This window comes from Lepisma saccharinum, chromosome 13 (assembly GCF_977018435.1).
Source record: "Lepisma saccharinum chromosome 13, izLepSacc3.1, whole genome shotgun sequence".
Lineage (NCBI taxonomy): Eukaryota > Metazoa > Arthropoda > Insecta > Zygentoma > Lepismatidae > Lepisma > Lepisma saccharinum.
This window is the reverse complement of record NC_139241.1, coordinates 82,013,603-82,026,931: the sequence shown is the minus strand read 5'-3', so window position 1 is coordinate 82,026,931 and position 13,329 is coordinate 82,013,603. Positions and strand designations below refer to the sequence as shown.

At 36.4% G+C, this 13,329-nt stretch overlaps 1 protein-coding gene and 1 long non-coding RNA gene across 2 annotated transcripts; one reads left to right on the top strand and one right to left on the bottom strand.

Annotated features, from left to right (window-relative positions):
* Positions 1–217: 217 nt before the first annotated feature.
* On the bottom strand, positions 218–6,527 carry LOC145997465 (uncharacterized). Its single transcript, XM_083134541.1, has 3 exons — positions 6,423–6,527; positions 4,937–5,009; positions 218–2,829 (listed from the first exon to the last, which is right to left on the bottom strand). The coding sequence occupies exons 1-3, from the start codon at positions 6,429–6,431 to the stop codon at positions 1,139–1,141; spliced, it is 1,773 nt and encodes a 590-aa protein (XP_082990667.1). The 5' UTR covers positions 6,432–6,527; the 3' UTR covers positions 218–1,138.
* Positions 6,528–6,736: 209 nt separating this feature from the next.
* LOC145997084 (uncharacterized) lies at positions 6,737–12,992 on the top strand. Its single transcript, XR_014442865.1, has 2 exons — positions 6,737–6,926; positions 11,725–12,992. It is a non-coding gene; the product is annotated as an uncharacterized LOC145997084 (long non-coding RNA).
* The last annotated feature ends 337 nt before the right edge of the window (positions 12,993–13,329 follow it).

The window sequence follows — 13,329 nt, the reverse complement described above, 5'->3', positions numbered from 1 at the left end:
ATATGACTTTACCATACATGTAATTTTGTGAACTGAAAGAAAGTGAAATAGAAACTTAGTCACATGCAAATTATTCACTGGTCGTCGGCTTATTTGAAATTTATAGTTATCAATCGAAACTGATTAATACCCATGAATCATAAAATCTATTATGCAAATATTTTATCAGTTACACAGCACATTAATTTGTGTTTAGATCTTCAATGAAATAAATATGTACAGAAGTTATGTTTTATTGTAACGTACTTCAATAGCTACAATATTTCTTTACAAATACATCGGGAAAAGTTTAGAATTTAAGAATTATGAAACGTTTGTAATAAGCTTGACAAATTGTTAGGAATAGCTTGTGAGAGCAATATATATAATTACCAAATTATAAAATTAAGCTTGTTTATAAATACATGATGTCTGGTACAATCTGTCGTATTCACAGTGTGCTATTGTAAAATGAAAACATGTGTTATTTGATAACAGTTAGGGTGTGCTATCTTGAAACTACAACCACTCGTACATGCAGCACATGTCACTATCTTCCTGGAGATTTATAGTATGAATTGACACACAAACTAATTGAAAGCATGGATCTCTAAATCGCTTTATGATATGAATATTCTGAGATTATTACATTCTGAAATTGATGTAACCAATGTACAATTCGATTTACATAAACATACAATGTGAATTGTATTAAATGGAAATAAATCTTTCAGAACACGCTCAAGTTAATTGTATTACAAATAAAGTTTACTTTTATAGAAAATAAGTTACACATAGAGTAAAATGCATTTTGTAACTTCTGTATCACAAATATTGTATTGTTAGATATAGTTTACTTTTGAAATTATATGACAGTTATTATTAAACTAGTAAAAAGATATGTAATTTTAAAAGTAAAGTTACATTTGTTGAGAAGTTTCACTTTAGTGGAATTATCTCTGTAGTAGTGGTTTATCGAGAAACCTACTATTCATTAACAAAATAGAGTTGTGTGTAAATAAGTTTCAAAACAGGAAATTTTAGCCTTAGAGCTTGTAAGCTTAATTTAGTAAAATTCTGATCCAGTAAACACATTCTAATTAGATTTTATGGGAATTTATTACTAATTACTTGGCACGAACTGTGGGTTACTACTATTTTAGAAGTTGAAGCCTACTTGTCCAGAAGTCGGGGTCTGGGGGCCTCCGTACCCTGAGCCACCATACGAGCTAGCACCAGCCATGGAGTTGGATCTACTGTACGAATCACTGTCCTGGAAGGGGTTTAGAACCATCCGCCCCTTTGAGTTGGCTATGTTCGGATCATTCCCATCGTAAGGATCAACGGATTCTAGATTACTCACATCGGTTTGCCCGTTGGTGTAGAAATTGACGATGCCTCTGTTGTTTCCTCTGTAGCTGAAAATGTACGTCCCGTTCCTCTGGTTGCCCTCACCTCTGTCCAAGTCAGCGTAGTCTGGGGAGATTCTTGGCATTGGATTCCTGTAGATTGGTGGTGGCGCTTGGAAGGCTGGGTCAGGTATCTGCCTAGCCCATCGCTGTTTCAGCATGAAATTAGGTGCGTCAAACGGATCCGGTTCAATTTCACTGTCCAGGTTCCTCTTCTTTCTGTCCTGCCTGCCATCCTCATGACCACTCATTGGATTGCTCCACGGTGCAAGGGAGATTTCATTGTCTGGAATCTCGAAATCAATGTCAGCAGCTTTCGTAGGAAAACCTCTCGGTAAGTGGTGATATCTACTTCTGTGAGGGTTTATACCATCGTAAGGGAATTCTGGGTATCCATATCCTGGATCTTTGTAGTACGAAGATGGAGGATAGCTTGGGTACTTTGTGTAATAATGGTGATACGGATAATACGGCTTACGTAAGTCTGAATACGTCACTGGTCTTCTGTAAAGTAATTTGTTCGGATGCCCAGAAGGTCCTTTTAGAAACTCGATATCAATGTAGTCAGGGGATATTGCGGGTACGTCAGGATCTTCAGTGGTTTCTTCACTGGTGGGTTCCAGAAAGTAACTCGGCCATCCTTTGTACCTTCCATTCTCCAAAGGTGGATGAGAAGGTATTTCTGGAGGTGACGCTGGAACTGGAAATGGGTACGGGTGTCTTTCGTGCATAGTCGAATCCTTGGGCCATGCTCTTCTATCAAGATGCTTGTGGTGGAAATCTTGGGACAAACTGAAGCTTGGTCGCTCAAATGCATTTCTAGTAGCAGCGTCTCTGAAGAAATTATGTGGAGCTATAGTTTCCAAATCTCTGTTGTTTGAAGACATAGAGCCAGTAGGAAAAGCACGATGCAGTGTTGTTTCTGCAAGGATCCTTGGATCCTTACTCATTACGGAATCTTTGGCACTAGAGGGCATTGCTTCCTCTTCCCTTTGATGTGTGATAGAGGATGAACTGTCCGCAGATGTTCTGTCCACTTCCGGTGACTGAAAATCCACTCTAGATATTATAGCTTCCACAGGACTTTTGGTTAGATATATTTCCTTTCCAGATGTTCTCTCTGTTTGTGCAGGCACTTCAGGGTAGCTAATGCTTCTTGTAAACCGCCTGTAACCGTGACCCAGCGTCTCTGGATAAGCAATATTGCGTGGGGAACGGAAAGGTCCAACGAATGTGTTGGGGAAGGAATCATCGTATGGCGATGCATCGAAGTAATCAATGCTGTTGGGGACAGCTTCGTAGCTAGATGCTGTGTTTCTCTTTAATCTGGGCTCGTAGTCTCTGCTGTTGTACGTTTTAGCCGTGCTTCCAGGATACCAGCCGACAGTGCTGAAAAAACTTGGAGCGAACAGCGAGCGGCGATGGAGTTGGTGCATATCGTCTGCGAAATATAAGACATTAGCAAATAAGTTATTGTTGACAAGTGTACACCTTTTTACAAACTCTTATTTCACATTGTTACAAAAAGGTCGAGATTTTGTAAAGTAACGACCTTGCCAATGAACACGAGAATTTCAACTGTATGATGCATCTTTGAGGCCGTGTGGTTCAACCTGTATGTTGAACTCTTAAAAAAGGAGAAGAAATATGATGATCTAGAATGTTCGTTGTTTTTTGCTATGGGGTTGGATGTAACAAAATGTAAGTTGATGTTAATTCTTTTTGCTGTGTTTAAAGTTATTGGTGTTGATTGTATTTAATATTGTGTATAAACGTGTTGATGTTTCTTGAATAGTTGTAGATTAAAGTATGAATCGTTATTGAAACATATTACTTGGGAAATGCATTATTGCAGTCTGTCATGTGTATACGTGAATTCATCACGAGCTAATAAGTGTTAAAATCAATATGTTTTCCTGCACGCATAGGCGGTAATGTAAAATACGTTTCTTTTCTCTCCTTGCTGCAATAATCAAAGCGGTTCGATTAAGGGGGGAAGGTGACTTACATTACTAAAACACATTGGACCTTTACACAGATCAACAGGCGCGTGTCATGAAATAATGCCTTTGTAATGGATTGAGCCCTATGGAAACAAAACTGATTGCAGGGCAAGAGTGTAATGTAGAGCAGAATTAGTGTAATGCTATTTGGTTTGTACCAAAAGTAACTGAAATATTATAAAGTTTGAAATTTCGTTTTGTAAGCATTCTGTTACATCTATGTGAAGTGTAAATCACCAACAACGAGACCTTTTGTAAACAAACCGTCTCACCGATTCGATGTATCACTCCACGTCAGCTGAACACGGAGACCTTCCAGCACGCATAGAACTCACCATGTTGAAAGTGGCACTACTTCCTTGCTGTTCACATGATTATTTTTAAAAAATAACCAATGTTATAAAATTTCATTATGTACACAAATCTCTAAACTCATTGAAAGTTAAAATGCATATTCCTACAAAATGTTCACACTTATCTTGCCTTGTCATGTCACAAAGTTATTTTACTAAGTGCACTATATTTGGCGGAACAAAAATCGTTATTAGGATGCTTGTCAAAGTTTCCAACCACAATAAATTTACGAACTTTCTTTGTCTTGTTTTGATCATCATCATCAATATATTTATTGGACTTACAGCATTGCATATGGCTGTTTATGCCCATTATATACGTATTTTATTTACATAAGATACAATTTACATAAAATCTACAAACTAATTTCAAATACACTCCTATCTATATCAAACCTTAGAAATATATATTACCATGTTATATCATTTTGTCTAAAAAAATGCAAGTAAAATATATTCAATTCGCATGCAAGAAAGAAGTCAAATTTATGGAAATGATTACTGGTGCAAAGAGTTAACCATATAGGTGAAGCAATAAGTACAAAAGAAAAGAGCATTGGGTTTAAAGTGAGACGTCATTTGCGGCAGCGTATCCCATACTACAAAGTGGCCGTTGTTTTACCTTACGTAATGAATCCTGTAACAACGCTGGATTTTCGTGTGGATTATTTTACTTCTATGAGTTTGCAATGCTTTCTGCATGCACGTGGTATTGTTTACAGAAGGTCTCAGGGTTGGTGATTTGAACTTTAGATTCCTAATGTTTGATAATTTTAATTGAAATTAATCCTACGAAGTAAACAAAATTAATGACTCAGTCTTATTAAACATTTCCCACACAAATCGGATTATAAGATAGTTACTAATTTTGTTTCATGATAAAAAAAAAAGTTTAAGTGGCATGATGCAGAAGCTACTAATACAATGTGATAATACGTTTAATTGAATGCCATGTTTGTACCGCTATATTTTAAGTCAAATGTATGCACAGTAAGGCTAGTCGGGACTGGACCTACAGTTTAAAGTGGGATCCGAAACACTATGTCCCTCCACCGAGTATCGAGCCCGGAACCCCTTGATTACAAGGCGACAACGTTACCACTACTGCATCGGGGAAGCCCAGTTTAGAGTAGGAATATGAACTACAGCAATATATGTGTTTATTTTGCGTCAAATGATACAATGCACTTACCGTAGGTATCATACGTTGGAAATCCATCAACAGTCATTCCAGTTTGTAGGAATGGTACCATGAGGAGAAGCAACTGAAATATGGATAAAGGCCCATAGAAGAACAAGATAAAACTAAGTAACTTTAATATGCATTAAAATGGAACCAATGATCAACTTTTCTGTTCAAATGTTTGCAAAATTACTATAGCCTGGTGAATCAAAATTAGCGTCTTAAGTGAAATATAGTATCATTACAATTTACCATGAATGATTTGCATTACAATATAATGCCATTAAATATATAACTAGATCTCTTGACTTATAGACCAGTGAATGGGCTGAACTAAAAATAGATTTTTCCTACGTGGCAAGCACTACGAATTCTGCTGATATCTATCTACATCGCACTTTCGGAGTTGAAGAAACAAATATCCCATCTTTTTTAGATCATCACTGCGTTGTAAGCTTTCATAAAACTTTGAAATACGTTTAGGAGAGAATCGGATCAAAACGAGAGCCAGTTACTAGTATTGTGTAGCAAATTCGGTAATTTTGAGCTGGAAGTGAACACGATCAAAACGGTTCAAGATGGTGGATTTTAAAATCAAAATACCTACATTCAGTGAAGCGACTTGTGTCTGTAGTGTTAAATTAACTGCTGCATCAAAAATTAACATTTTCCTTGGTTGTGTTAAATATCTGAGCAGCAGATTCTGTTTTTTTAAAAACTGCTTCCCCCCCCCCCCCCCCCCAACCATCCCTGTTCAGATACTGTTATCACGAATTCTTTCATTTTAATGGCTCACAGGTTTGTTTACAGCACAATGTATTCATCTCATCCTACCAATGTCACATCGTCAAAGTGTAATCTTATGATTAATTGCCTGATATATACACCATATTTCTTCATTATCATCACATGTAAATATCGTTGAAGTGTCGCTATGTGTTAAAAATTGCCTGTATGTAGGCCTATGTATGGCATTTCTGCAACAGAGGATTAACTTCACATATTAATTTCGCCGGCCTCCGTGGTTAGCATATCGCGCTACGAGGCCAGGAATCCAGGGTTCGAATCCCGACCTGGGCATAGGTGTTTGTGAGTGTCCATTCATCAATTTCATCATATCATCATTCATCCCCATCTTCGTAATTAGCCAATAGTGGCACAAAAGCGACGTAAAAATAAACTAAATTAATAAACAATAAACATTAGTTTCAAAATAAATGATACCTTACAGCAAAAAGTATAATTGAAGCAAATTAAGAAAACCATATTTGACTTTCTCCTTTACGCATATATGAAAATATTAATATCTGCAAATATGAAACACATAATTCCTAAGCTCGATTGATACACATATTTTATCATAGTTTAAATGAGGCGTGATATTGCACTGCACAATCCATGAAAAACCAACACACCAACAGCGACAATTTATGACACTGTATGCAGTCTTTTAGTCAGAGCACCTTCAAACATAGATGCTATGTTGACAACTTACCACGAACATAATGTTCTAATCTTTCTATCTCAATCAATTCTCAAGATCCTGAAAGCATCATGCCTGCGTACTGTTCAACGATAAAGGAAATTTGTTGATATTAGCTATTAGTGTATGGAATGAAGGTATATATTTTTTATGGCAAACATTTACAAAGAATCATTCACTCCTGAACAATTCATTTCAGTCGGTGCTTTTCACAACCTTTTACAAAGAAGGTTTATTTAATTCAACATTACAAAACAAAATGAATAGATTTCAAAGAAGGGGTTCGGTAAAACCTGCATTATGCCTAACCAAAGATTCGATTTGATTCCTTCGATTTAAACTATCAAATGTCAGCAATAGTTTCTCTTGTAGCAATACAGCAAACGAGACTAATTTTTCCAATAATATATACGCGTATTAATGCTGGAGCTATTTACATCTAAGACATGTTTATTCCTGTGGACCAATTGATTCAAGCACAAGAGCAGTTGTTACGAAGACAGTGCAAAATGAGAGGTTAGTTTTTCATAAACATGGCGTGTTATTTTCCTTTGGCTACATGAAAGGAATCGAAACAATTTACGTATTTAGGATCAAACTTCTTGAATTTGATTTAATTTTTGTTATTTAGCGTCGCTTTCCTGCCACTTTTGGCTAATCGTGATGGTGAAGGTGAGTCATGATATGATGAAATTGATGAAGAGGCACTCACAAAGACCATCCATGCCCAGGCCGGGATTCCAACCTGGGATATTAGTCCTCGGAAAAATATTTTGAGACTCCATCTTACGTTACGATGCAGAATCTCAAAATCCGAAAACTACAGCAAATTTTAATCACTGCTCCAATAGCAAATTTATTTTTATAGTTTTTTTTAACTCTTTACATACACTTTCATTAGAAAGTGATTCCCTGTGCTTTGCACCACGCCATGAAGGCGTATAGGGATTGTGGAGTTAAGAGTTAGGGTCAACACTTTCTTGATCACAGCCGAAGGTTCCCCAGAGTTTCCTCCACGTAACTAGTTTATACGACGGCGAAACAGGCGGGAAATATTCCACTTCTCCCCCGTCGGGATCGAACCCGGGACTCTCGCATGGTAGTCAGATGCCATAATGACTGAGCTACCGCGGCTACTTTCATTAGAAAGCACGTGGTAATTAAAATAAAACAGACAAAAATTTTTGCTGGTAGGGTGAGCAGTTGAAGGAATGTTATTCCACATTGGAAATTACCAACATATCTAAAAACCTGAAATTTAAAGAATGGTGTATGATTTCTTGGCATTTCTGCATATTTTGTGCTTTGTTTTGTAATATGGACATACGGATCTGAGCCATGGGGAAAATATTTTGAGACTCTATGACTCACATCTATATTACGATGCAGAATATCAAAATCTGAAAGCTATAAAAACTAAAATTTTAAGTTTCAATAACTGCCTCACATCTCATAGCTATTTATTGTTATAAGCTTATTGAATTCATTACATACACTTTCATTAATTCTAACGAAACAAAATATAGGTGCATAAAAAAACATTAGTTACAATTTAAACATATACCTGCAAATCTTCATTGAAGACATTGAACACATGTAATACAAACTTATTTTTACTTGAACATTTACATTAAAATTAATGTAAGTAGAAAGTTTAAAGGGAAATAAATCTAATAGTGAATTAAGAAAAATCCAAATTACTAATTTGGAGGCAGTTCAAGTCACCATCATTTTCTAAACTATTTCTTTTTCATGAAAATAACAGTTATATCCACAGACTTGATTCGCCGATAACGAGCCGATTTAAGAGAATGCCTCATTACAAAATGAATATTCATAAATTGTGTTTGAGTAATTATGAATGAAAAAATTAATATATTTTTTTATTACTTGCCTGTGTTTATCACAATTCTTAACCACAACAAGGAATAACAATAACTTGAAGAATCTCTCGATGTATTTGTACACAAAAACGTTTGTAAATTTGTGCAAAGGTAAGTAATTTCCAAATGTAAGTATACAATGTATGCCCCATTATGCATATGCTTTGCAGATCACATTGAAACACACATATACAGACTTATTAATGACATTACATTAATTTCAATTACAACAATTATCGTGTACAATTTCTACATGTGTGCAATATTCACTGTCTGTATGCTTTTATGTCATTCATTTATCAACAGTATTATTTGCAACATTTTCATGTTGATATATGAGGTTTCCATATAATTACTTCAATTTCTGGAATTTGTTCAATTTAAGAACTACAAACATTGCTAGAAATTGAAATGTAGCCTATGTTTCTCTAGTGCAGAACTCGAATTTGGATCATCTGCTGCTAGAATGTGTAAACAAAACATATTGCCTGTAACTTCCATATGTGTATACTGCCTAAATGAGTTAACAACTTGGTTAAAACAATATAACGGACGTGTAGTTACAATAACCCTCCAGGTAACATGCTTAACATGCAATTCACAGACACAATTCACAACTACGACTGACCATGGACGGACGTCCGGAAGGGGGGCAAGGTGGGGCTACGCCCCCACCCCTTTGGAAAATGAATGTTAACCTAAAAAGTACATATTTCACACATAATTTCATTTTCAGTTACAATAATTTATGTTAATTATTATAAGGGCGTTGAAGAAAGATGATAATTTCAGACTGATGTAATGCTTTTCGAGGGGGCATCACTATTATGGGTGAAAATATACCTCCCTCCTCTGCTCCCCCCTGGAAAAAAATTACCTTGCTTGCCCCTCCCTGGAAAAATTGCTGCGGACGTCCATGCGATTTACTAACATAATTATAAACATAGGTGTACTATAAGTGATAGTAATTGTGTAAACTACCTATTAGTAACTCCGAATGAATTGATCAAGTGGAATTATTGCAAATATGAGTGCAAATATAACTATTTGTGAATTGCTACAATTTATATTTGCAATGAAATTTTACTTCCTACTCCCTAATTCACATGGAATGGATTTTAATTTCTTACGAAGAACTTCACACACAAACACGAGAAGTGAAAGTACATAACCTACGATCAAAACACAAAATGCTCCCTGTAAATGATCCAGACTAAGCACAATACTGTCGTCAACTTCAGATGTATCCATGCACTTGCTTGCTTCTTGTGATTTTCTTATAATATCAGCCTGATACTTATCTATCATTCCACTCTCAAGAATTCTGCGGATCAGAACATTGAAATGGACTAAAAAAGGCGAGTGCTTAGCAATGCCTATTCCTACTAAGCTCACTCCAACGACTTCTCTTACGAAATGAAACGGCGACTCTCTGCAACCAAACCGCCATCCGAACCAATATTCGAGTCCATCTCTTATACCAATAAGTGACAATTTAGAATTTCGTAACATCTTCGAAACAAAACTGTCTAAATAGTATACGGCATCGTAACTTCTATACAATTTGTACATTGTTGGATTTTGTTGATCATTGAATAGATCCTTATAAATACCATAACCTGACACCTTGATGTCGGAGCTAGCAACTTCCTGCAAAGTGTTTATATCCGGGTAATGTCTGGGATCTGTTAAGAGACCTACAATCATTCCTTGATACAGAGCTACTATGATGACTGAAAAGTACATCCAAACAATAAAAGCAATTCTTGTAGATGCAGATGTTGGTTCGTAGAACGACGAATTCAGAATAGCTGAGAGCATACCTAAAAATACCGTAACGAAATCGTGACTGAATGAAGTTTCTCGTGATAATTTCAAGATAAATTTGAAACAGATTGTCATCACAAACAGACTTACGACAATTAAGATCCAGAGGTGGTAATGAAATGCGAGGAACAGAGACATCCATTTAGGAATTTTTCCTCCTTTTTGTACAGCAATGGCTATAGCTGACATTCTAAGGGGGACCGTGTAGTCTATGACCTCATACCTGGCAGCATTCAAACCCATTGCTCCAAGACCAATGTCCGCTCGCTTGTATACAAGGTCGCCTACCATATGAACCCATGTTCCATTTTCCAACTTCATTCCAAATTTTGCACCTTCATGGTTAATGGGATTGTCAATTGTGAAGTTCATTTTCTCAGACAAAAATCTTAATACCATGAGGAAATATCCATCATCTAAGCAAATATATTTCATTGATTTGCAGAAATATGGCAAATGTTCTGCATATATTGATGATACTTTCAGTGTGAAACCGTGAAGATTTCTTGCGTTAGCTTTCAAAAATACATTTGAATCTACGTTGTTTGTCGTTTCCATTTCGGACATGATCAATATTTTCTTTCGAAACTGATTCATGAATGGGTCGTACCTCGATACCATCAATTGGAAGTCCCTATTGGGCGTGCTGCTGAAGTTACCGTGACTCAAATTTTTAGACCAATTCACAGGATGAACGAATACGGTATTCAACATCCTTTCAGCCCAACATATCTTCAATATTCTATTCCCAGCTTCATCAACATTTGAGGATGAAACATAAGCGAACACAAAATGTTCCCTTCGATTCCCGAAAAAATTCTTCATCCATTTATTAACATGATATATTAAAGATTGTCCATTTTCTGCCAAGAGAACTATCAAGCCACTGGCCAATCTCCTGTACATATCAAGCGACCTTTTGTCCCATTTGTTGTTTGGCGTTACTATAAACTTAGGCGGATAATCACCTACATCCAGAAAGCCATGTTGAAACTCAGGGTACCTATTGTTGGTTCCGTCAAGAATAGCAACAAATTGTGCCCAAGGAAATATCTTCTGATACAGAAGCACAAGGTGATTCGCCATTTGGCCTGAACTTTCACCAATTGTGAAACCATTTGAATCTTGACTGTGGACGATTAAGAGAAATAGAAGAACTAACATTTGAAAGTTTTTGACAAGTAACATCTCTCAGGTTCGTCACAGTACTTCCAATGCCAACGGAGAACCTGTAATAAAAGAAATAACAATATTAAATATTATACTAGTCTCTGTCTTTTGTTCAGAGACATGCACAATGTGATGGAGGCATTTATTGGTTGACTGATTTTGCTTACTTAGGGTGGGCACTCCTGGATAATGTCAAAATTCGAGTTTAATTCTCGGTTTTCAAGGTGAAGTTTCCAAAAATTCCAAGGTACAAGAAAATGTTTTCTCTATTTCAACCTTACGCATTGGCGGCGATGGGGTTCCAAAATCGGGTTGGGGGGGGGGGGGGGAGAGCAAGGTGCGAAAACAATACAATACGGGGTGTCGAGAAAATAAGTAACTATTTTTATATTTCCGTCAAGTTAGAACTTTAATTATTTTTTCTTCCTTTGCAGGGTAATTACGAGGCACAATGTTGACGATTGCTGGACGTGTTGCCGTTGTAACATGGCGTCTACAGTGTGTTCCATACGATGATCTACGAAGATTGTTTCAGTGGAAATTTTGGAAGAACGGACATGCAAATAAATCCACCTGGATACTGTTGAATAAGTTTCGACACACAGGTGCAGTTGCACATGAGTCTCGAGCAGGTTGATCTTCCACGAGCGAGGCTGACGTTGAATCTATGGGCGAGTCAATTGAATGGAGTCTGTACCAACCTTGTCCAACGTTCGATGAAACCCAAAAATCGTTACTTTTTTTCTGGACACCCTGCATAAAGGGTCTGTGCTATTGCAAGTTATTCAAAAATTTTAATTCAATTAAGTTGAACGCAATATATATTTTTAAAATAATTTAATGTGCAGAGTTTATATGCCATTTCACATACTCAGACACAAAATACAGCTACAAATACAAGTCATAAATGTTACGGGATGAATAATTCTACGAACAAATGTTAATTGTATAAGTATTTGAAATTTTTCTTGATCAACCTCAAGATATCTAATTTTGCAATAATTTTCCGTCTGTCAGATAGATTGTTCTGCAAAGGACACAAACGAAGAAAGCGGGTTGAGTGAATTCTGTTTCATTTTCCAGGAAGTTTTGTTTTCTTCCTCGATAAAAAGAAAAGATGAACTGTGAAAAACCTTGCCTCAGGGCATCAATAAATATGTATAAATTCAATGGGATTTGGATTAATAAAGTAATTTTTCACGTCTACAAAAAAATGACGTAGAATTCAAGCATAATTTCCGGAGCCAATAATTAATGCAGAATTCCTGGTAAGTAGCCACCCCGTACAAGACAATATAAAATGAGACATGGAAAATAATTCACCGAATTTCACTACATTACCGTGAATTGTGAGTAGCTTTCTTGCTTCTGTTTACGAAACGAGGAGTGGGACCGTTTGCCTCAAGAAATGCTCAATGATTTGGTACTGAGCATGCCCCGTCGCATTCAAGTGAGCCTCGGTTCGTGGAGGACCAACACGTTATTGACTCATGTCAAACTGTCTTTAAAACTGTCTTTCATTTGTGATGTTCTAACTGAGGAGGTTCCTTACTTTGTTTGGTTTAGTCACATACGGAGTGTCTTTGTTTTTTCTTTTCATACTGGGTCTCAAGTTACCGAGAAGTGTACGTTTTCGTTGTATTTACTATTCAGAGTTTCACATGGAATAAAATGCTATCGGTTCCACCTCAACACAACAGAATCTGGTGTATGCTTAACTTTTTTTGATGAGTGCAAAAATTAAAAAAATATTAAAACGAATTGAATTATTTCAAATAAGTTAAAACCAATTAAATACAGGGTGATTCAAAAGTCTCTCGACATTTTAATCAAAAAGCATTTTATTGACCAAATTGACAGTACTGCGGAAAATTATTCTAGAATAGAAGAAAAACTCAGTTCATTTGAATGTGGTGTCCGTTTAAGTCTAGGCATAGGAACCACTTCTCTTGCATAGACCGAAACACATGCTCCAACATAGCTGGTATGATCTCCCCTGTTGCTGCAGCTATTCGCTGTGTCAGTTGCTCTATCTTTAC